Source organism: Aquarana catesbeiana, linkage group LG02, assembly GCF_042186555.1.
Source record: "Aquarana catesbeiana isolate 2022-GZ linkage group LG02, ASM4218655v1, whole genome shotgun sequence".
In the NCBI taxonomy this organism is placed as follows: domain Eukaryota; kingdom Metazoa; phylum Chordata; class Amphibia; order Anura; family Ranidae; genus Aquarana; species Aquarana catesbeiana.
In genome coordinates this window covers 301,820,171-301,841,315 of record NC_133325.1, presented here as the reverse complement: position 1 = coordinate 301,841,315, position 21,145 = coordinate 301,820,171, and the positions used below count along the sequence as shown (strand labels likewise).

The window sequence follows — 21,145 nt, the reverse complement described above, 5'->3', positions numbered from 1 at the left end:
AATGACAGTGCTGCAGACTGAAAAGGAAAGGTCATTTTTAATAACGTTCAACTACAAATATGCCTTATGTCACAATTGTATAGGCTATATTTTTTCTTTTATTTGCTTTTTTTCCCACAAAAGTGGAGTTACCCTTTAAGGTAAACAGTACAATAATAACTCAAAATATACTATTTCTCCTGGTAGCAGATGTAGTCCCAATGACTAGAAATCAACACAATCTGTGGAAATGATTGTTAGAGCTCAAAATGTATAACCGAGTGAACATTATAAGAACAAGTGTAAATAACTAACCCTGGTCATCATATAATTGTGCAAACTGTTAACGAAATGCATAAGCTTAACTCGCAGTAGGAACATGCGATGAATTTGCTGTTTTTTTGGCTCAGCTGCAGGTAACAGATGAGAGAGCAGTTGCTGTTCACTTCCCAAGTCTTCTTTTGGTGACTCCTCAGCTGCACTAACCAGTTCTAGAAAAAAAACATTGAAAATATATTATATTAATATTTTTTTTTTTAACAGATAACTACTAAAGCAGACTATAACAGACCTTAGAAGAAGGGGGCAAATAAATTCATGCAAATAAAAAAACGTGTCACAAAGAGTACTTAGCTGTATTGTTGCAAGTAAGGGGTCGACCGATATATCGTTTTTTCAGGGCCGATACCGATATTTAGGCTGCCTTTGATGCCGATAACTGATATCAGGTGTAGCGAGAGAGTTTTCACCGCACAGGTATGAGTAAGCACTTAGCATAAGTGCGAAACGCGTTAGCTGATTGCCTGTACTTTTTTGCCACGGTATCCTGTATGATCCTGATTTTACAATAAATACTTTTGGATAATATCTTCCCAGTGTGCGGCTGTCCAGGTTTTTTTCATCTACCTCAAACTGATATCAGGTGCCGATATTCTGTAGATTTCTTATCTTATTCTTTCTAACCTATTTTTACACTGTCCTTTAAAAAAAAAAAAAATTATCACTTTTATTGCTGTCACAAGAATGTAAACATCCCTTGTGACAGCAATAGTCAGCGACAGGTACTCTTTATGGAAAGATATGGGGTCTATAGGACCCCAAACCCCTATTCTGCACTTGAAAATATTCAAAAGTCAAGATCTGCGTTTTTGAATACTTTCTATTTTTTAAAACTGGCGCCTTTAGGACGCCAGTAATCCGGAAGTGATGTCATGACATTGCTTCCAGGTTACTAGATCCGAGACCCGAACAAAACTGATCTGGCTTTTTTAGGGTCTTCGGGCAGCCGGCAGATGTGTTGGCTGGTCGCTCAGGCCTCCCGGTGGGATGGACGACCTGGGCGGAGCGGCAGGGGACATCCCCTCCTGCTGCTTGTAATAACAGCCGAGTGTCTGCTGAGCTGCATTGGTTGTTATTACAAGAAAGCTGACAGTCCGCTCTAAAGAATGGTACCAGGGTGATGCCTGCAGCTGCAAACATCACCCTGGTACAACCTCTTGAAGCAATATCGGTAACACCTGTAGGTTTGTGACCGACGCTTCAAAAAAGTGAATATTGGCCTCACTGATAATCGGTCGACCCCTAGTTCACTAAAACAAAAAGCCTTGCAAACACACTCTGAAATGGTAGACTTTGAGAAAGCTGTAAATCATGGTGATTAAGAACATAATATGAACTGCCAGTGGAGTGGAGTGATGAGACCCCCTCCACTAATGGAGCGGAGAGGTATGAGACCCCTTGTCAGTTTCTATTGCTGTCTGTGCCCCTGTTAGGGAGATTATCCCTCTCTATCTGTCCTGTTTACCATTATTATTGAAAGTGAGAGTAAAAGAAAACCCCAAATTTTGGGTTCTCCCCGGAAAAGTAATAGATGGGAAATCTTCCAATGGGGGACACTAGTTCTGGTGAATTGGGGGTCCCCAAGAAATTCCTTTAATTTGCATGGATTTCCTCTCACTTCCTGTTTGGCTATGACAGGAAGTGAAGGGAAACCTCCGTAATGGGACAGAGATGGCAAAAAAAAAAAAAAAAAATCTGACAGGGGTTATAACTCTCCCTTACTCTATTTAAAATGAAAGAAAAAAAAAAAGTTTTGCCCTTAGTTCTACTTATTATTAATAGACGGTGGAAATTCACCAGAGGTGCAGGAAGAAGGGGTCAGTACAAAAGGAGGGGGTTCATTCATCACCCCAAACCATAGGTGTACTGTACAGTACATTCTAGGCCTGAACTTTGCCACTACTTCATACCATAAGTCATTTACATCTATCTCACTAAATGAAGTGAGGCTAGATGTTGGTTCCAAAAGGAAGGAGATCACTCCTCATAAATAATAAAGATGCTCGTGTAATGGAAGAACTGTTTCCTGCATAGCAAACTTCCAAAGCTGAAACACTTTTGCAGGGACCATTTGTCTTTCTTTTGTGTTAGGTGCCAGTACAACGTCTGGAGAGTCTCCACCGCATGCCTCTTAGATGTCCTTTTATATAATTTGTACTAATAAAGTTATATTATTTTATGAAAAAGTTATGTGGTGCCTCAAAAGTGCTGCCTCCTAATAATGTGTTTACAGGTAAAATCTGTAAAAAAAAAAAAAAAAGACACAACAAAGAGAGCTTACCATTAAAGTGTAAGACATCCAAGCTATACTTGGCCCATTTTATTAACAGCAAAAGCAAAAATATTTGGTTATAGATCTTCTGACATTCTGAGCTGATCACAATATCTACAGGCCAAGGTACCTAGGACAATGCAAGAGTTGGACAAAATTACAAAACAGAGCAGCATAATCAAACTTTGAGTTGCAGTGGAACTTAGGCTGCATTCACACCTGAGCGTAGCGTCTTTGAATGCTTTTCCGGCGTTTTAATGCGCGACTTGCGTTTTTGTATGCAGCATTCGTGAGCTTTGGTGTTTTATTAGCCAATAGAGAAAACTATCTATTGCATCAGTTCCAAGCTCCAAAACGCTGAGGTGGCAATGGGGCCTTAAGGTAAAAAAAAAAAAAAAAAAAAAGTGTGAGGTGGAAGGGTGTTTTTTTGTTTTTTTTTAGTTTTTTTTTTTTAATTTATAGACTATTCTGTATACTATATCTTTTCTGCAATAAAGGATTCTGGTCTTCCTCTTTGCCAATTCTTCACAGTGTATGCTGGGCTGCTTGTGCACAACTTAAAGTGTAACTTCGCTCTCTCCATCAACATTGACTATTTTTAATCTTTATGCTGCTAGCATTAGTAAATAGATAGGAAGATTTAATATATTTGTTTTACATTTTTTTTTTTTTTTTTACATTTCAACTGGGGAGAAGATGTCAGCAAGAGAGCTTGCAAACTTCACGACACTGAAGGGGAGGTAAGTATAGCTCAACTTTAAGTATGAAGGGAAATACATTTTATATAGCCTTAATAATTCTTTACATTATTCTATGAACAAGTTTTAAATGCATATATGCAATCTCAACTGTTCACACTCACCTTATAACTCAATACAAGACCATCCAATGTATGTACTGGAAGCTTCTTTTTCATCAAGTCAACATTCTCAAAGTAAATGGATAATCTAGTTTAAAGAAAAAAAAATGCATGTGAGAATTACCCAAGACCCCCTAGGTGGATTTACATTTTCTACGGTGCCTTGAAAAAGTATTTATACCCCTCGAAATGTTCTACATTTTGTCATGTTACAACCAAAAACAAAAAAGTATGTTTTTTGGGGAATTTAATGTGATAGACCAACACAAAGTGGCACATAATTGTGAAGTGGAAGGAAAATGATAAATGGGTTTGAACATTTTTTACAAGTAAATATATGAAAAGTGTGATGTACATTTGTATTCAGCCCCCCTGAGTCAATACTTTGTAGAACCACCTTTTGCTGCAATTACAGCTGTAAGTCTTTTTGGGGATGTCTCTACCAGCTCTGAGAGTGACATTTTGCCTATTCTTCTTTGCAAAATATCTCAAGCCCTCTCATACTGGATGGAGAGCATCTGTGAACAGCAATTTTCAAGTCTTGCCAAAAGATTCTCAATTGGATTTAGGTCTGGACTTTGACTGGGCCATTCTAACATATGAATATGCTTTAATCTAAACCATTCCATTGTAGTTCTGGCTGTATGTTTAGGGTCGTTGTCCTGCTGGAAGGTGAACCTCCGCTCCAGTCTCAAGTCTTCTGCAGACTCTAACAGGTTTTCTTGTAAGATTGCCCTGTATTTGGCTCCATCCATCTTCTCAACAACACTCACCAGCTTCCCTGTCCCTGCTTAAGAAAAGCATCCCTACAACATGATGCTGCCATCACCATGTTTCACAGTGGGGATGGTGTGTTCAGAGTGATGTGCAGTGTTAGTTTTCCACCACATATAGCATTTTGCTTTTAGGCCAGAAAGTTAAATTTTGGTCTCATCTGACTAGAGCAGTGTTTCTCAACTCCAGTCCTCAAGGCGCCCCAACAGGTCATGGTTTCAGGATTTCCCTCAGATGAAACAGCTGTGGTAATTACTAAGGCAGTGAAACTGATCAAATCACCTGTTCGAAATAATGGAAATCCTGAAAACATGACCTGTTGGGGCGCCTTGAGGACTGGAGTTGAGAAACCCTGGACTAGAGCACCTTCTTCCACATGTTTGCTGTGTCCCCCACATAGCTTCTTGCAAACGATACTTCTTACGGCTTTCTTTTAACAAGATCTTTCTTCTTGCCACTCTTCCATAAAGGCCAGATTTATGGAGCGCACGACTAATATTTGTCCCGTGGACAGATTCTCCCACCTGAGATGTGGATCTCCAATTAATGCTCTCCTTGCCTGGCCTGTGAGTTTAGATGGACGGCCATGTCTTGGTAAGTTTGCAGTTGTACCATACTCTATTTTCAGATGATGGATTGAACAGTGCTCTGTGCTCTGTGAGATGTTCAAAGCTTGGGATATTTTTTTATGACCTAACCCTGGTTTAAACGTCTCCACAACTTTATCCCTGACCTGTCTGGTGTGTTTCTTGGCCTTCATAATGCCATTTGTTCAGTAAGGTTCTCTAACAAACCCATGAGGACTTCACAGAACAGCTGTATTTATTTACCAAGATTAAATTACACACAGGTGGACTATTTACTAATTAGGTGACTTCTGAAGGCAATTGGTTCCACTAGATTTTAGTTCAGGGTATCAGAGTAAAGGGGGCTGAATACAAATGCACGCCACGCTTTTCAGATATTTATTTGTAAAAAATGTTGAAAACCATTTATCATTTTCCTTCTACTTCACAATTATGTGCCACTTTGTGTTGGTCTATCCCATAAAATCCCAATATTTTTTTTTTTTTTAAGTTTTTGGTTGTAACATGACAAAATGTGGAAAATTTCAAGGGGTATGAATATTTTTCAAGGCACTTATAATTAAAGAAATCCACCAAAGTATGTTAACATTAATAACACAGTTCAGTACTGTATCTTTATATATACACTAACAGGTACATTTTCAGGACAAGCTTTTAGGGGTCTATCCCTACTTCTCGGTCCATTCAGTGCTAAGGCACAATATTTTAGCAAAACATTGAGAAAAAAAAACCTGAAAGACAATCTCTGGAAAAAAAAAAAAAAAACACATACGTGAACATGTGGGTTTCACTAAAATGTGGATATAAAAACGGAAAAGCGAGAAAGCATCAATTTGTCAGATCAACACTTTCAGAGCCGGAAATATCAGTCCTTTTTCAAAAGGTCCTACTTTCTGCCCAACCACCAAACTGGATCATTCACAGTTAGTCTCCTGAAGAAATTCTCAATATCTGAGAAATAAATTCAAGAATATTTCCACAGAAACAACAACAATCCTATGGCAATGGAATATGACAAGAAGAAAAAGAGCAGCAACTTCAAACCTCCAGCAGGATGTGACCATAAAGTGGACACCTATAACAGCTTCAGACTTCTAGTTACATTTGCAATAACCCTAGCAAAAAAAAAAAATGTATACAAACATTTCCATTGGAGTGAAAGACCATACAGGGGTCAATCAATCACCACCAAAAACAGTAGATAAATGGGTGTGGTAGTTGTGATGGATACACACAAATACGGTATATACAGCTGCTGGTAGATAAAACTTACATGGATTATGACCCTACTCATGATTTTGTGCAACAACTAACAGGTGTCATTAAAACAACCCACCTACATTTAGAGGTTACTAATGCAACTCCAGATAATCCAGAAATTAGGAACATCTACATACCAGGCAGCACAGTGTTGTAGCGGTTAACGCTTTCACCTAGCAGCAAAAAGGGTATCTGGTTCGAATCTCGACCACGACACCATCTGCCTTGAGTTTGCATGTTCTCCCTGTGCCTGCGTGGGTTTCCTCCGGGTACTCCGGTTTCCTCCCACACTCCAAAGAGATGCTGGTAGGTTAATCGGATCCTGCCTAAATTGGCCCTATTATATGTATGAATGTGTGTTAGGGACCTTAGGTTGTAAGCTCCTTGAGGGACTGATGTGAATGTACAATGTATATGTAAAGCGCTGCGTAAATTGACAGCGCTATATAAGTACCTGAAGTAAATAAAATACTGCCGATGATCCACAAGACAGGAAATCTGGGCAGAACTATCAAACCAGATATGAATATACTCACTGATCAAATCTCAGGCCTAGTGGGAAAGGTGTTAAATCCAGTAGTTAGCCAATACAGCTAGTTTCCTTCAAGACAAAAATGATTTTCTGAACAAGCTTTATAATATACAGTAATTATTACTGAATACACTTCTTGTGATTATGGGTGTAGAATCTTGGTACAACAAACCTCACAAGTATGGGATTGCTGCATGTTATATCATCCTCACCAACGCTTGGACTGAGGAAAAAAAAAAAGGGCAAACCCAAAAAAGCTTGTCCTGGAGATTATTATTCCAATTAAAAAAAAGTATTATGGACTCAGCTGTATTATTGTAAGTCCAACAATCACAGAGGTGATTCTGCCAGTCCACCTACCTTCCTACAAGTTTCTAACCATGCTAGCCATGGAAGCAGATATGTGTTAGCATGGTCAGTTTGTGTCCCCTTAACTTCTTTTTTTTCAAATATAATTTTTAATAAACACCAATAAAGGGCGAGATCCCATTATTACAATATGAAGATAATTTAGATTGTAAACATGTAGTTCAGTTCGTAAAAAATCAATGAACATATTACATTATCATATTACTCATTGGTACAAAACGAGACAGAGATTGCAATTAGCTTGCTCATTGGTAACGAACGTAACATGACTATCGCATAAGTGCAAAGGGGTAACAGGGTCTCCCCAATGTCATTTCCCTTTTTTCTTAAGTAGTAACAGGAAATAAGATATAGTCAGAAATAGAGCAGAAAGAGCAGAATGGGGGGGGGGGGAGCAGGTAAGGGGACGACTATGGCTCAGGACCGTAGCAGCAGCTCATGAGTGATCTATGATCCAAGAAGGGTCCCCTCATCAGAGAGAATAAAAATGTTCCAAAGGCTCCAGGTCTTTGTGCATTTCTCACGGTCATGTTGCGCAGTAAGGACCAAATCCTCAATCCTGTTTATATCCTCCACTTTCTGCAGCCAACTCGCGATTGTAAGTGGGCAATGCTGTTTCCAGTAAAGAGGCATACAGGACTTAGCAGCGTTTAGCAAGTGTCGTACAATAGATTTTTTGTAGGTATTAGCAGGCATTTTTGAAAGGTGTAATAGGAAAAATTCTGCATCATCTGGTATCTTGTATTTTGTGAATTTCTACCGAATGCGATGGACATCTCCCCAGAAATTCCCCAATCTAGGGCAAGACCAGAAGATGTGCAGCAGTGACCCCTCGTCCCCGACAATGCCAACAACGGTCCGAAGCGGCAGGGTAACACCTATGTAGTCTAGAGGGCGTGAGGTACCATCTGATCAGAGTTTTGAAATTCGTTTCCTGTATTTTGGTACACAGGAATGATTTGATAGAAAATCTGATGATGTACTGTTTTTGTGTCGTAGAGAACTTGCAGGTGAGATCTGTCTCCCATCTCTCCAGACAGGGTAGATGTGGTTGTTCCGAGGGTGTGTTCAAAAAGGAATACGTTTTGGAGAGAACTTGGGGTAAAGGCTGAGTCCCAGAACAATACTCTTCAAAGGTAGTCAGTTGACGAGAGAAGCTCTGGGGATCGGGGATAGAGTGCAGGAAATGGTGCAATTGCACCGCTTTCCAGAATGAAAGTTGGTAGGGGCCCACAGTGTTGGCTAACTCCAGAATGGAGGGCCACCGCCCCACAGGAACAAACTTAGAGGCATGGTGACAGTCTGAGTTATGCAAGGATTTTAATTCTGCAGGTTGAAGGCCTGGTGAAAATTGTGTCCAAGAATCTGAAATAATGACGATTTTTTTCGTCGTGAGAGAAGCTTGCAGGGCAGCTTGGGAATAATAATGTGGTCCCTATCAGTGGGCGAGATTTCATCTCTTGAGGTAAAGAATCATAGCACCATAGAGCACTCTTCAAGAGTATTTTGGTTTGAGTTTGTTCTATTTGTACCCAGAGTTTGGATAATGCATGGCGCCGCCAATCATGCACTCTGCCCAGATGGATAGTCTGGTAATACTTCCGGATATCTGGCAATGCCAGCCCCCGTTTTGTTTTGGTAGAGGCATTTGGGTCCAAAGAAGGCGGGGTTTTTGTGACCCGAAACAAAGCAGGTAAAGAGGGGGTTTTACGCGCTTAAAAAAATAAATTGGTATCTGTATGGGCAAAGCCTAGAACAGATAGGGGTACTTCGGTAGAATGCACATTTTTATAAGGTTGCATCTGCCAAACCAGGAGTGTAGTCCTTTATGCCGGTTCTCTAGAAGAAAAAGGGTGTTAACTAATAGAGGTGGGAAGTTGAGATCGTATGTAAGTGAAAGGTCAGACGGAATGTATGTACCTAAATAAGGCAGAGTCTGTCCATTTGAAATGGAAGCTGGATCGTATAGTTGGAAGGGTGTGGGGGGAAATTGCGACTCCCATGGCCTCAGATTTAGAAAAATTGATTTTCAAGTTTGAAAGAGGACCGTATAAATCAAATTCCCGAAAGAGGTTTGGCAGCGATATCGTAGGGTTTGGCAGAGAGAAGAGTAGGTCATCTGCATAGGCTGATATTTTACACTGATAATCACCCATCGTTAGTCCCTGTATGTCAGGGTTCAGTCTGATTTTACAGAGGAGAAGAAGCCTCTAAGTGCAGTATTGGTAAACCATTTAATGATAAGTCAAAAGTGAAACTACTCACAAAGGGAGCATAAACACAAGCATGATAGTAATCCTGCAGCAAAATCCGGGGGTGGTTTTCTCCTAAATGTCCGTGTCTCTGAAGTGCAGCCGACAGCTTGTGCAGGTGGATTCCAGCATTCGCAGCCTATGAGAACAGCAGGGAACACAGGGGCGATCGGAGATGACGTCACTTCTGGGTGCAGGGCTGCACCCAGAAGTGACATCTCCGATCGCCCGTGTTACACTGTGATTACTATCATGCTTATGTTTATGCTCCCTTTGTGAGTAGTTTCACTTTTTACTTATCATTAAATGGTTTACCAATACTGCACTTAGAGGCACTGTGTTTCTTTTCCTTTGTTGCATTGCAGAGACTGCTTCTAGCTCTTCACACTGGCTGCCCCTGGCGCTGGTACATGGATTCCTCTATCTCTTCATCTTAGAGACTGTTGCTATGGACTTTGCCCCTCCTATTGAGAGACTCTTTTAATCACATTTATTTGATCTGTGCACACCTCCAGGGTCTCTCCTCAAACGAGCATTGAGTTTATTTTTTTATTTCACAGAGGAACGGCTCTAGAGATAGAGCAAAGAGAAGGGGCAATAGAGGGCACCCTTGCCTCATCCCATTACCGATGGGGAAGGGGTCATAGAGCAGGCCATTTGCTTTCACTTGAGCTGTTGGGTTAGAGTATATCTTGCCTATCCAGCTGAGCATCCTCTCCCCTAGGTCGATGTGGCGGAGCACTGAAAACAAAATTCCAATTCACTCGGTCAAATGCCTTTTCGGCATCGGTGCTTAAGAAAACACACGGGGCACCCATAGAGGTTGCTACATGGAGGAGGTTGAGTGCTTTGGTGGTGTTATCTCTTGCCTCCCTAGTGGGGATAAAGCCCACCTGGTCAAGATGGACCAATTTCTGGAGATGTTGCGCCAACCGGGTAGCCAAGATCTTAGAGAACAGTTTCAAGTTATTTAATATGCCAACAATTAATCCTTGGAAGTGTGATCTGTTTGATATTTAAAAGCGAAATGGGCCTGTAGCTCCCGCAAGAGGTAGGGTCCTTACCCTCTTTGTGGATTAGCGAAATATGAGCCCTCAAAGTGTCTCTAGGGAAAATGGCATTGGATCCAACTGCAATAAAAAAAGCCACCATACGTGTGCCTATTAGCGGGAGGAGGGTTTTATAATATTTTATAGTATAGCCATCCGGGCCCGGGGATTTACCTGGTTTCATGGCTTCAACAGCTAGCTGGAGTTCCTCTAGAGTTATAGGGGAATCTATTTCTTCCTGAACCTCTATGGGAAGGGACAGGAGTTGAGAAGTCGTTATATAGTCCTCAATGTAAGCTTGGGGAGGTGTTCTGTTCAGTAGGTTGTAAACAGTGGAGTAGAAATCTCTGAACTCCTGTGAAATTTGTGCAGGTAGTGTAGCTTTCTGACCAGTGAGGCTCATAATTTGGGGGATGTAAGTGGAAAGCTTGTGTTCCCTGACCATCCTAGCCAATGCCTTCCCACATTTGTCCCTTGCCTCATAGCTCGTTCTACGACAGAATTGTAATGCTGCCTTGGCCTTATAGTGTAGTAAATCTGTGATCTGCTTGTTCTATCCGTTCCCTTTTAATTTGCGTGCCATGTTTGATGAGTATCCCTCTGAGAACTGTTTTATGAGCTTCCTAGAGGGTACCTGGATCACAGCCCGGCCAGTCGTTCATTTGGAAGGACAAAGTCAACTCCTTAGATACATCTGACAGCACCTCTGGGACTTGCAGCAGGCTCTTGTTTAGATGCCAAAAGCAGGATCTGGAGGAAGACATTCTGGAGAGTGTGTATACTAGGGAGATAGGAGCATGATCGGACCAAGTTATGTGATCGATTGAAGAATCAGACACTGAACGTAGCTGGCCATGAGGAATCAAGAAATAGTCTATCCTGAAGTAGATCCTATGCAGGGAGGAGTAGAACGTATAATCTCGCTCACCTGAGTGCTGTAGGCGCTATACATCAACCAGCTGTTTCATCAGTTTCATGGGAGCTGGGGGGGGGGGGGGGGACCGAGGAAAAACCTGAGGAGGTGTCTGCCGAGGGGATCAGGGGGATATTAAGGTCTCCACCAAGGATCAGCTGGCCCTCTGAACTCTAGGAGTTTTTCCAGGGTATGTTGGAGAAAGGTATCCTGGTGGTCATTTGGGGCATATAGCGTTGCCATGGTAATTTGCACTTCACCTATAAGTCCCTTAAGGAACACGAAGTGCCTGTCGGGATCTTAAATGACAGCTTGGCACTGCCATTGTAGTTTACTGGACAGCAATATGGAGACCTCTTTAGTCTTGGCTGTTGGGTTAGTGGAGTAATACGTCAAGGGGAAGTACTTGTTTCTGAGAATTGGGAGTTTATCATTTTTAAAATGAGTCTCCTGGATGAAAGCAACATCAGTGTGAGAACTCCTTAAGTCATTCAAAAGCATGCGTCTTTTCTCGGGTATATTAAGACCTTTTGTATTTAACGACACCACTTTTATAGGTTCCATCGCCACGTCGTAGGGGGGAGAGGGGGAAGGGGGATGGGTAGAGAGAAGGAAGGAGGAGGAAGATGGGGGGGAGAGATAAGTAAAAACTAAAAAAGAGAAGACAGGTGGAGAAAAAGGAAAGGGTGGGTATTTTGGGGGGGCAGTTGGTGAGAGAAAGGAACAATCAAGTTCAGGATGGAAAATCCTGAAGCAACTAAATCTGCAAGTAATAAACTTGTTATATCGTATCACGACTGGAAATCCGGAAGTGTACGCTAGCCTACGTGAGGGAGAGGTTAGTCAGTGACCCAACCCTCCCATCCACCCCCGCAGGATCCTGAGTACAATTAGAAGCATTAATGGTGAAAAAATGAAAACCTAAAAAATAGAAAAAAGCAAACAAAAAAATTAACAGAGCATCATAGAGCCATATTGCGCCGAGAGGGGTTCCCCAAATGACTCCATGTGTTCCATGAGGACTGCACACCAACTGTTAGAATCAACCTATTCCCCACTAATGGATATGAGGTCCCTTCAGGCGTGGTTCAACATTATGTAGCTCACTATGCGGGAGGCAGAATACTCTGAATAGATATTTAGCTGGGTTCTACAACTCTGGACTGCCTGGGACACCCGAGGTATATAAAGTTCCCCCCAAGCTATATATAACAACATTAGAATGTAACATAGCATAGTAGCATAATAAAAAATTAGGCATCAATAGTGTCCAAGCAGTGCCCTCGTTGTGAAGCTCACAACTCCACCAGGCCCCACCTGGGTGAGGTGTCTACAGCTCCCGGCAGCCTCCCGCGATCTCCCCGAGACATTGTGGGTGTATACCCAACTCTTTACCCCTCTCCCCGAGAGAAAACCCTGGGAGGGGGGGGAGGGCACCACACCAGTAACCATCACATCAACATACCCCCCCATACAGCATTACAACATTGTATAGGCAACCAAGTAATAATCGCAGAGCACAGTGTTATGTAGGCTGCACCCTGAGAAGCAGACCTAGCACCTGAACACAAAAAAAGGAGCCAAGTTTACTCATGTCCGGTCTGAATACTGGGGAAACTCCAGCAAAAATATTAAGGCCCAAAGACCTTCTGGTACAAACAAGGCCAAGGATAAATCCAAGGGAAAAACCAAGCTCAACTTACCGACCAGCCCGCAGACAACCAAATAACCTAACAGTATGCGTTAAAAGCAGGGGTTTAGTCTGCATGCATTTGCAAATGCATGCGTAAGCCACAGAACCTCGTCAAGGCACCCTGGTATCTGTGGTACCAAAGACCTTCTGGGCTGCTTGCAGGTGCATAGGGGAAGTACAGTTCTGTATCTATAGTGCGCAGGGGATACAAGTCTCCATGTTGTGTGCGAACAGTTATCTGGCATTGTGGCACACTCCACAGGTGGGGTGCAGATGGTAGGGGATATCCCATAGTGAGGTCGTCCCATATCAATTCTGCCATAACGAAGCTGCGAGAGGCTGGCTATGCGCTGGGGGAAAATATTGTGTGTCCCAAAAAAGAAGAAAAAATAGAATCATTGAACGCTGCACAACTGGTAGGCAGAACAGAGTGTATACTAATGGAAGACAGCTTTTGTGCAGCACAGGGCTACTCACAACTCATGTGTCTCCTCCGGGGATGGTGCTCGTGAGCGGCGGCGGCTCCTTTGTGGCCTGGGTTGGTAGTCAGTGCCGGACGCAGCAGGGCCCACAGGGCCGTGGGATCGCGAGATTAAAGCCAGCCAGTCTGGGACCGCTATCGTTCCGATGCCAGGAAGGTGAAGAGGGCTGGGAGGGACGCCAGTGGGCAGAGAGTGAATGAGCGCTGGTCCTTTCGGAAGGTGATTAATAGGGGGAAGCCCCAGTGGTAGGCGACATCCAGCCTTCTGGCTAGGTCTAATAGCGGCCTCAGGAGGGCTCAACGCTGCAGTGTTGCTCTGGAGGGGTCAGGCAGGATTTTGATCGATGCGCTGTCAAACTTCAAGTCTCCTGCTTCCCATGCTTTCCAGGCTATAATATCCTTGTGCATATAGTGATGCAACTGGCAGATCACATCCCGGGGTCTAGCGGGATCGTTTGACCGGGGGCCCAGGGCTCTATGAGAGCCCACCACTCTCTTGAAGATGTCGGTCATCGTGTCAGCTAGATCTGCAGGGCTTGTAGCTTCCGGCAGAACCCGGAGCCGCAAGTTGTTCTGTCGGCTCCGGTCCTCCATCTCCTCCAGATGCAACTGGAAGCCCACTGCTGCCTCTGTGTGGGAGCTTTGGAGTGCCTGTATCGTGGACAGAGAGGATTCCCCTGCCGTGAGTCTGGTGGCAAGGGCTTGAATGTCCTGTTTAACGGCACAAAGTTCCTTCCTATGTGTAGCTTTCACGCTCCCTATTAGGGCCTCAATGCCGGCTTTCGTTGGCAGTGCCTGAAAGATAGATTTCAGCTCAGCATCTGCTCTTTGAGGCGAATTCCGCGGGTCCAACAGGAAAGCTGGTGGAATGTCAGGGTAGTTCTCAGAGCTCAAGGCCCCTGCAGGGGAGGCAGGATAGGCGAAAGGGTTGAGGTCTTCGGAGTGTGTGGCACATGTGTCCGCCATCTTAAACTCCCGGAAGCCCGACTGGGGGAGCTGGAAGAACCGCTGAATCTCACCCGGGGATGGAGCAACTGGATTTGGTTGTGTGCTCTTCGTGTTCTGCTTAGCTGTGCGCTTCTTAGATGAGAGCATAAATGTAGTAATTGGAGATAGATAAGCTGGGTTAGATATGGAAACGGGCGGGAGCTCAGCAAACGCACGTCTCTACTCGGCCATGTCCAGACCACGCCCCCCGTCCCTTTAACTTCTATTAGGTCTACAAGACAAGGCTGATGCATGCTGTGACTTGTAGTTCTGAAGCCAGCCTAGCTAACCAGCAGCACCCTCCCCATCACCCAGCCCTGCTCAGCTTAACAGACAGAACAAACTGGCTGGATGTCTCTTTTCTAACTACGTCCCTGCCATGCAGAAGGGTGCGCATGGCTATGCAGAAGAGGAATCCGAAGAAAGCTTTTGTCCAGTCCTGCTCAGATTGAACTGGCCAGGTGCATTCTCTCTAACTATGCCCCAAAGCAGAAGTGATCAATTCACTGTTGAGTGCTGTTGATTTAGATTAATTATAAAAAAGGTAACTGGCAGCATTTTACATTTTAATAGGAATTTTTATACATGTGCAGAATTGGACTTCACCAAAGCTTTAAAGAGGAAGTAAACCCTGGTGGGTTTTCCTTCCTATCTTCTTCCTTGCAGAGTAAAAGGCATAATGTGCTAGTATGCATCGCATACTAGCACATTATGTGACACTTGCCTGCAAACGAAGCCCGTGTCATCCCCACTGCAGGCCGCATCCATCTTCACCCATCTTTCTTCTGGGGCCGCGGACTCCGGCTCTGTGACTGGCTAGAGCCGCGTGACGTCACTTCCGCACATGCACACGGGAGCCGCCGGTCACAGCATACTTGCCTGAAGAAACAGCAGGGGCGTCCGTTCCTTCAGAGCACATGTGCCGATTACATTGACGCAGTAAACAGTAAATATCTCCTAAACGGCGCACGTTTAAGAGATATTTACAGTACCTACAGGTAAGCCTTATTATAGGCTTGCCTATAGGTACAACTGTCACAGGGAGGTTTACAACCTCTTTAATGTATGCATAGACACGTGATGATCACAAAAACTTCTTCTTCCTATTAAAAATGATATACTGGTCAGTGCAGCACATTATCTGTACTGACCGAGGACAGTGGGATGGCATTCAACATTTTCACATACAGAAGAGTTTTGACTTCGAACTGTAAATATATTCGTACAAGCTATCATACAAACCAAACAATGTACAAATCAGTGAACTTGTGTACAAACCATGTATCCGTGTTAAGTGATGGATACAAACATATATAGACAATATCATAAATATATATATATCCTCATATTACATACAATAACAACCTTATGTGATCCTAGGTTTAAAAATTATCAAGCTCAATCCATAATATATTGTGTGAAAATTAGAAAAACATTTAAAAGCCAATGATGCAAACAAAGTAGAGTCCAAATAAAAAGTGAAGAAACAAGTATTTAAAATAGTAATCCAAAAAAGTTAGAGAAGTCCCAAAGCCCACAGTAAGAGTCACCACTGTAAAGGGTTTAACCACCACCAATTCTGAAGGGGCTTACCGTAATGTGTGGACCCAAATTAAGCTTATGTCTAGTGGGTCTACACAGGCGGGGGTGTTGTATATACACCAATATGGATGGAGTCTCCACACCACTTCCTCCTGGGTAATGCAGGGGATAATCAACTTTCACAACTTAATACAGGGCGACTGTACAGGACTTGAAACCTCAAAGTAAAGGGTGGACAGTGTCTTCTCTATACTGCTCAATCAACTGCAACCAACAAGTGATCTGGAGCATGACCAAAAAAGAAAAACATGTGTTTTTCTAATTTTCACACAATATATTATGGATTGGGGTTATTCAATTTAAACCTAGGATCACATAAGGTTGTTATTGTAGGTAATATGAGGATATATTATTTATGACATTGTCTATATATGTTTGTATCCATCACTTAACATGGATACATGGATGGTACAAGGTTACACTGGTTGTACATTTGTTTGGTTTGCACCAAACTTATTACTTAAGGTTATCTTGTAGCAATACCTGTATTTTCAAACCCGATTAGCACTGTACATATTTTCCACGATCCCAAAACACAATTTTGTCCTTTGCTGTGCTGGCCGCTTTAGTATTTACTTTGGACATCAGCGCTGTATTTTTTTTTTCTGCATTAGTTTCCTTTTTTTCCCTCCGTTTTCATTTGGTGATCTGGCCAGTATTATACCTCCTATATTAGAGAATCTAGACCAGGGATATGCAATTAGCGGACCTCCAGCTGTTGAAGAACTACAAGTCCCATGAGGCATAGCAAGACTCTGACAGCCACAAGCATGACACCCAGAGGCAGAGGCTGGGACTTGTAGTTTTGCAACAGCTGGAGGTCCGCTAATTGCAGATCCCTGCTCTAGACAAATTAGCACAAGGGGCACATTTGGACAGCAGCTTTTTCAGTCTGGGGGGAGGGCAGTATTAGAAGGACTAGCAGATTTAAATAGACTAACAAATTGAAGCCAACACTTTATACAGTAAGCAATTACAGCAAAAAAGTTTTTTTTTTTCACTTGAGATATGTGATAAAGGTTTTACATAATTAAAAGCTGATCATTTTAGGCACAACAGTCAGTGTTAAATTGTACGTTTCATTCCTGTAACTACAAGAGCACCTGCTCTGTTGAAAAACAACAGACTTACTGGCCAGATCACCACATGAAAATAGAAGAAAGCAAGCCTAAGAAATGAAACCAATGCAGCCACCACAAGAACTGGTGAACTGCAATATAATAATGGTATGATTTTGGGTTTGATACTGCTTTAAAATTGCAGCTTACCTTTTTACTTGCTTAAAAATCCTGACTAGCTTTCTCCTTCTATGTAATTTAAGGAGGGGAAGTTATGTTTACCATAAATAACCCTATCTGTACTGTTCTGGCAGATCTCATCAGTTGTAAACTAGATGTGCACACTCTGTCCTAACAAAGGGTTAAAGATCTCAAAGCATGGTGGTACATTGTATGTTAAAACACTTTAAAATAAATAAAGGATTACCGGTAGTCTGTCCTCTAATTGCCCATTGCAAGCTATTTTGAACCTATTAAAAGTGCCTATAGAGTCCTAGGTATAACCCTGCTCCAAAGAAACAACTAGAACAATAATTTTTTAAAATTTGTTTTAGGTATGCTAACCCGATTATTTTTGCTCGAATTACTCTTAAAGCATACTATTGAGTGCGCCGTGCAAAAACACAGGATGACTATCAATAAACTGAACACAATTTTTGTTCCATACCGTGTGCTGTCCTCTGGGTACCGCTGACTGACTGCTTCCTGTAGCTGCACATTCAGAAAAACAACATTCTGCCATGGTTCCTTCTCTCTGATCTTATCAAATATAGAAGTGTAAAAGTCATACATTGTATCACCGGCTTCAAGAAGGAAGAAGTTTCTCATGGACTTCAAATATTCTGATAGTCTAAAACAGAGTAAATCTGATTAATACAAAAAAGAAAAGGACCACAAACATCCTGTACTGATCAGTAAATGGCAGAAATCTATTTAACTATATGGTCAGAGCCCAATGATATGGTTTCAATTTAATGAATGTTAGCTTTACCAAAGGTCAATCAAATTATAAACTTAAGACGACTAATCCAAATGAACAGATAATAAAAATTACTGAGCTCATTACAATGTATTCAATATATTAAATATTTAGGATGTAGCCACTTACTTATAATCTTCTTTTAGAGTTTGCATGAGGTTTCCACAGCACTCCAGATATTGCTTGTCAATGTGTGGGTAGAGGCATGACCGAAGGGTTAGTTCAAATGATTGACAAGTGACAGATTCTGAGGACCTATCCACGCTAACATCTTCACACGTAAATGTCTCTAGGAAGTCACTCTGCTGCAGATATAACCTTCATACAGTACAAATAAGGATTAATTATACTATAGGATTTATGAAAATCTCAGGTTTTAGCAATGATGTTTAAATGCACTGGAAATATGAAACAGCTCTAATTTTATTCATTGTAGCTTACATTCATATTTCTATTTTAAAGAAAGCCAAAAAAAGATCATGTTTCTTTGGTTGGTAGCCAAACACCAAGCCTGAACATTGTCACATGGTGGTTGTCTGTAACATCATTACCCTATCTGTTCTGACTTAAAAATGGGGATTCTGTAGCCTGGGGTTTGGGCTATTTGCAGATGTTACTTCACCCCAATAAGGCGGTGCCTCTTTTACATTTTGGCTAGAATGTGCAAGGATTCAATTATTTGGCAGAGAAGGAGAGGGTATCCAGAGGCCAGCAGAACAAGAGGGAAATTAATTTCTCTTGTTAGCTCCCCATCTGCTCTCATTATGGGGAAATTATGGACTGTAGATTTTGTCTGAATCCAAACCAAAATACAAAGGGGTTGATTTACTAAAACTAGAGAGTGCAAAATCTGGTGCAGCTCTGCAAAGAAACCAATCAGCTTCCAGGTTTTTTGTCAAAGCTTAAAGTGGATGTAAACCCAATTTTTTTTTTACATTAAGGCTTGCGCCTTGTACAGTATAGGATTTCATGTCATCTGAGCCCAGTCTTGCCACAACGAGTTAATCCAGCCTTGAGCAGTCCTTATCATTTTTCAGTGAGATAAAAATCAGACAGAGAAATAGGAGTCCCTTTCTCCCCCTTGCTGTGAGTGACAGGTGATTTACATATCTCATGCACAAGCCTGAAAGAGACATTCTGTGTACTTCAGATCCCCTCCTCCTTTCTTCTCCAGCTCTCCCACCTCAGCATGATTGGGCATGCTGAAGTCATGTGGTGACTTTTCTGGGTTTTGACTGGATGTTAGAGATCATAGCAGAAGTTCAGTGTAAGAAACACACAGGAGAAAATGTATGTTGACAAGGGGAGTGTAGAGGTGGGTGGAGATTCTACTGACATCACGACTCCACCCACTGAGCTCTGGACAACATAACAGACAGAGGGGAGACATTTGACAGGTAAGGATACATGCAAGAGCGATGTATATCCTTATAGATAACCACTATGGCAGTAGTTTAGCAAGGGTGAGAGTGGGTTTACATCCACTTTAAGAGCCCTTCTACACTGGCGCTTTATCTTCGTTTTTTCTGCGCTTTTTGGGCGCTAGCGGGCGAATAAAGGGTTAAAAGTGCCCGCAAAGCGCTGATGCCAAGGCCCTTTGCAGGCGCTTCAGCGCCGCTGCCCATTGATTTCAATGGGCAGGGGAGCTTTAGGAGCTGTGTGCTCCTAAAGCGCCTCAAAGAAGCTGCTTGCAGGACTTTTTTTGACGTCCTGCCAGCGCACCACCCCAGTGTGAAAGCACTCTGGCTTTAACACTAGGATTGCAGATGAAGCTTTTTTCAGGTGCTTTACAGGTGCTATTTTTAGAGCTAAAGCACCTGAAAAACGCCTCCAGTGTGAAAGGGGTCTAATTTAACAAACCAATGTTAGAAGTTGATAGGCTACTATGCACAAATCCATCAGATTTTGCACTCTCCAGTTTTAGTAAATCAACCCCAAAGTATTAAGCATATACTGCATAACCAAAGATGTTAGAACTTTGTAATAATGAGCAACATGCTTATTGAAAAACAATTTTATAAGAGAATTTTACTGGTCTAAATCCTGAAAATTTTGAGCATAAAAGCATATATTAAGCAGCAGTTTTAATAAAGTGAGGAAATAAAAGGGTTACCTGAATTTTATTTTAATTAATTAATTTACTCAAAGACAGCAAATATACATAGTTTAATTCACCTCAAAAGAAAAAATTAAAAAATAGCGAAAAAAGTTTGGAAAACGTACGAATCTGTCACAAATGAGACTAGTATGTGTGTCGCTATTCTTCAACTTCAGGAATAAATACCAGTCTGGGCAGTAAAGCTTAACTTCCTTAGGGCCACTTTGCAGGACACTGCCCTTTGATCAGTTTTCAAAACATAATTTAAAGAATGGCAGCTTCCATTTGTGCCTATCATTACAGGTTCCTTTTAAAACTCAACGTAAGCCTTCTGCTCAATCCTGCACAGTTGAACAGTCTCCTCTTCTGTAATGAAATTGCTTACTCTGATTTCACTGCACACTGTGAGCTCCTCACAGTATGATTTAGAAGTTGTAGTAAGTCAGTTAAAGCCTGCCTCATTTCCTGAGCGGAGGACATCCAGCATCATCTAGCTTTTTCCTCCTCATCCTGACTGTCCCTGGCTCACTCGCTTTCATTTACTGGATTTCAGTTCTGACAATCATGTAGGCTCAGCGTCACATGCGGGCTTTACTAATGGCGGTCTACTGTTTTTAGGAAGCTATGTGCAGCCGCTCTCTCACCTGCCGAGATCTGCCTGCATTGTCCAAAATAAGTTATATAATTAAGACAAAAAGATTACATTATTATTTATAATGCACAGTAGAGAGCATTCTCACACCAGACACCAGTGTTAATTTTGGCAGCAAATTTCGATTTAGTTTTAGTCTTAGGACTAAAATGGCATTTTAGTTTTAGTCCCATTTTAGTCTTCTGCAATTGTTTTAGTTTTAGTTGTATTTAGTCAACTAAATCTCCAGTACATTTTAGTCGACTAAAATCTAATGGATGTAATTAAATTGTAATTCATTAGTTAACATTTCTCTACAATTTCCAAACTCATTATATACTGCTGGCTATTTGTCATTTATTATGGCATTGAGGTATGAACATGCACTACAGACCAATGTTAAATTTTGAAGTCAAAATTCAATTTAGCTT

The 21,145-nt window shown here is 41.9% G+C and overlaps 1 protein-coding gene across 1 annotated transcript in view; it reads right to left on the bottom strand.

Annotated features, from left to right (window-relative positions):
* The window catches only part of TUBGCP5 (tubulin gamma complex component 5), a 69,683-nt gene that overhangs the window by 14,681 nt on the left and 33,857 nt on the right, over positions 1-21,145 (bottom strand). The window contains exons 15-19 of the mRNA XM_073614607.1: positions 18,115-18,303; positions 17,674-17,856; positions 3,453-3,537; positions 2,600-2,720; positions 295-470 (exon numbers count right to left, since the gene is read on the bottom strand). Coding sequence (XP_073470708.1) covers positions 295-470; positions 2,600-2,720; positions 3,453-3,537; positions 17,674-17,856; positions 18,115-18,303 — 754 coding nt within the window. The remainder of the gene's footprint in view (positions 1-294; positions 471-2,599; positions 2,721-3,452; positions 3,538-17,673; positions 17,857-18,114; positions 18,304-21,145) is intronic.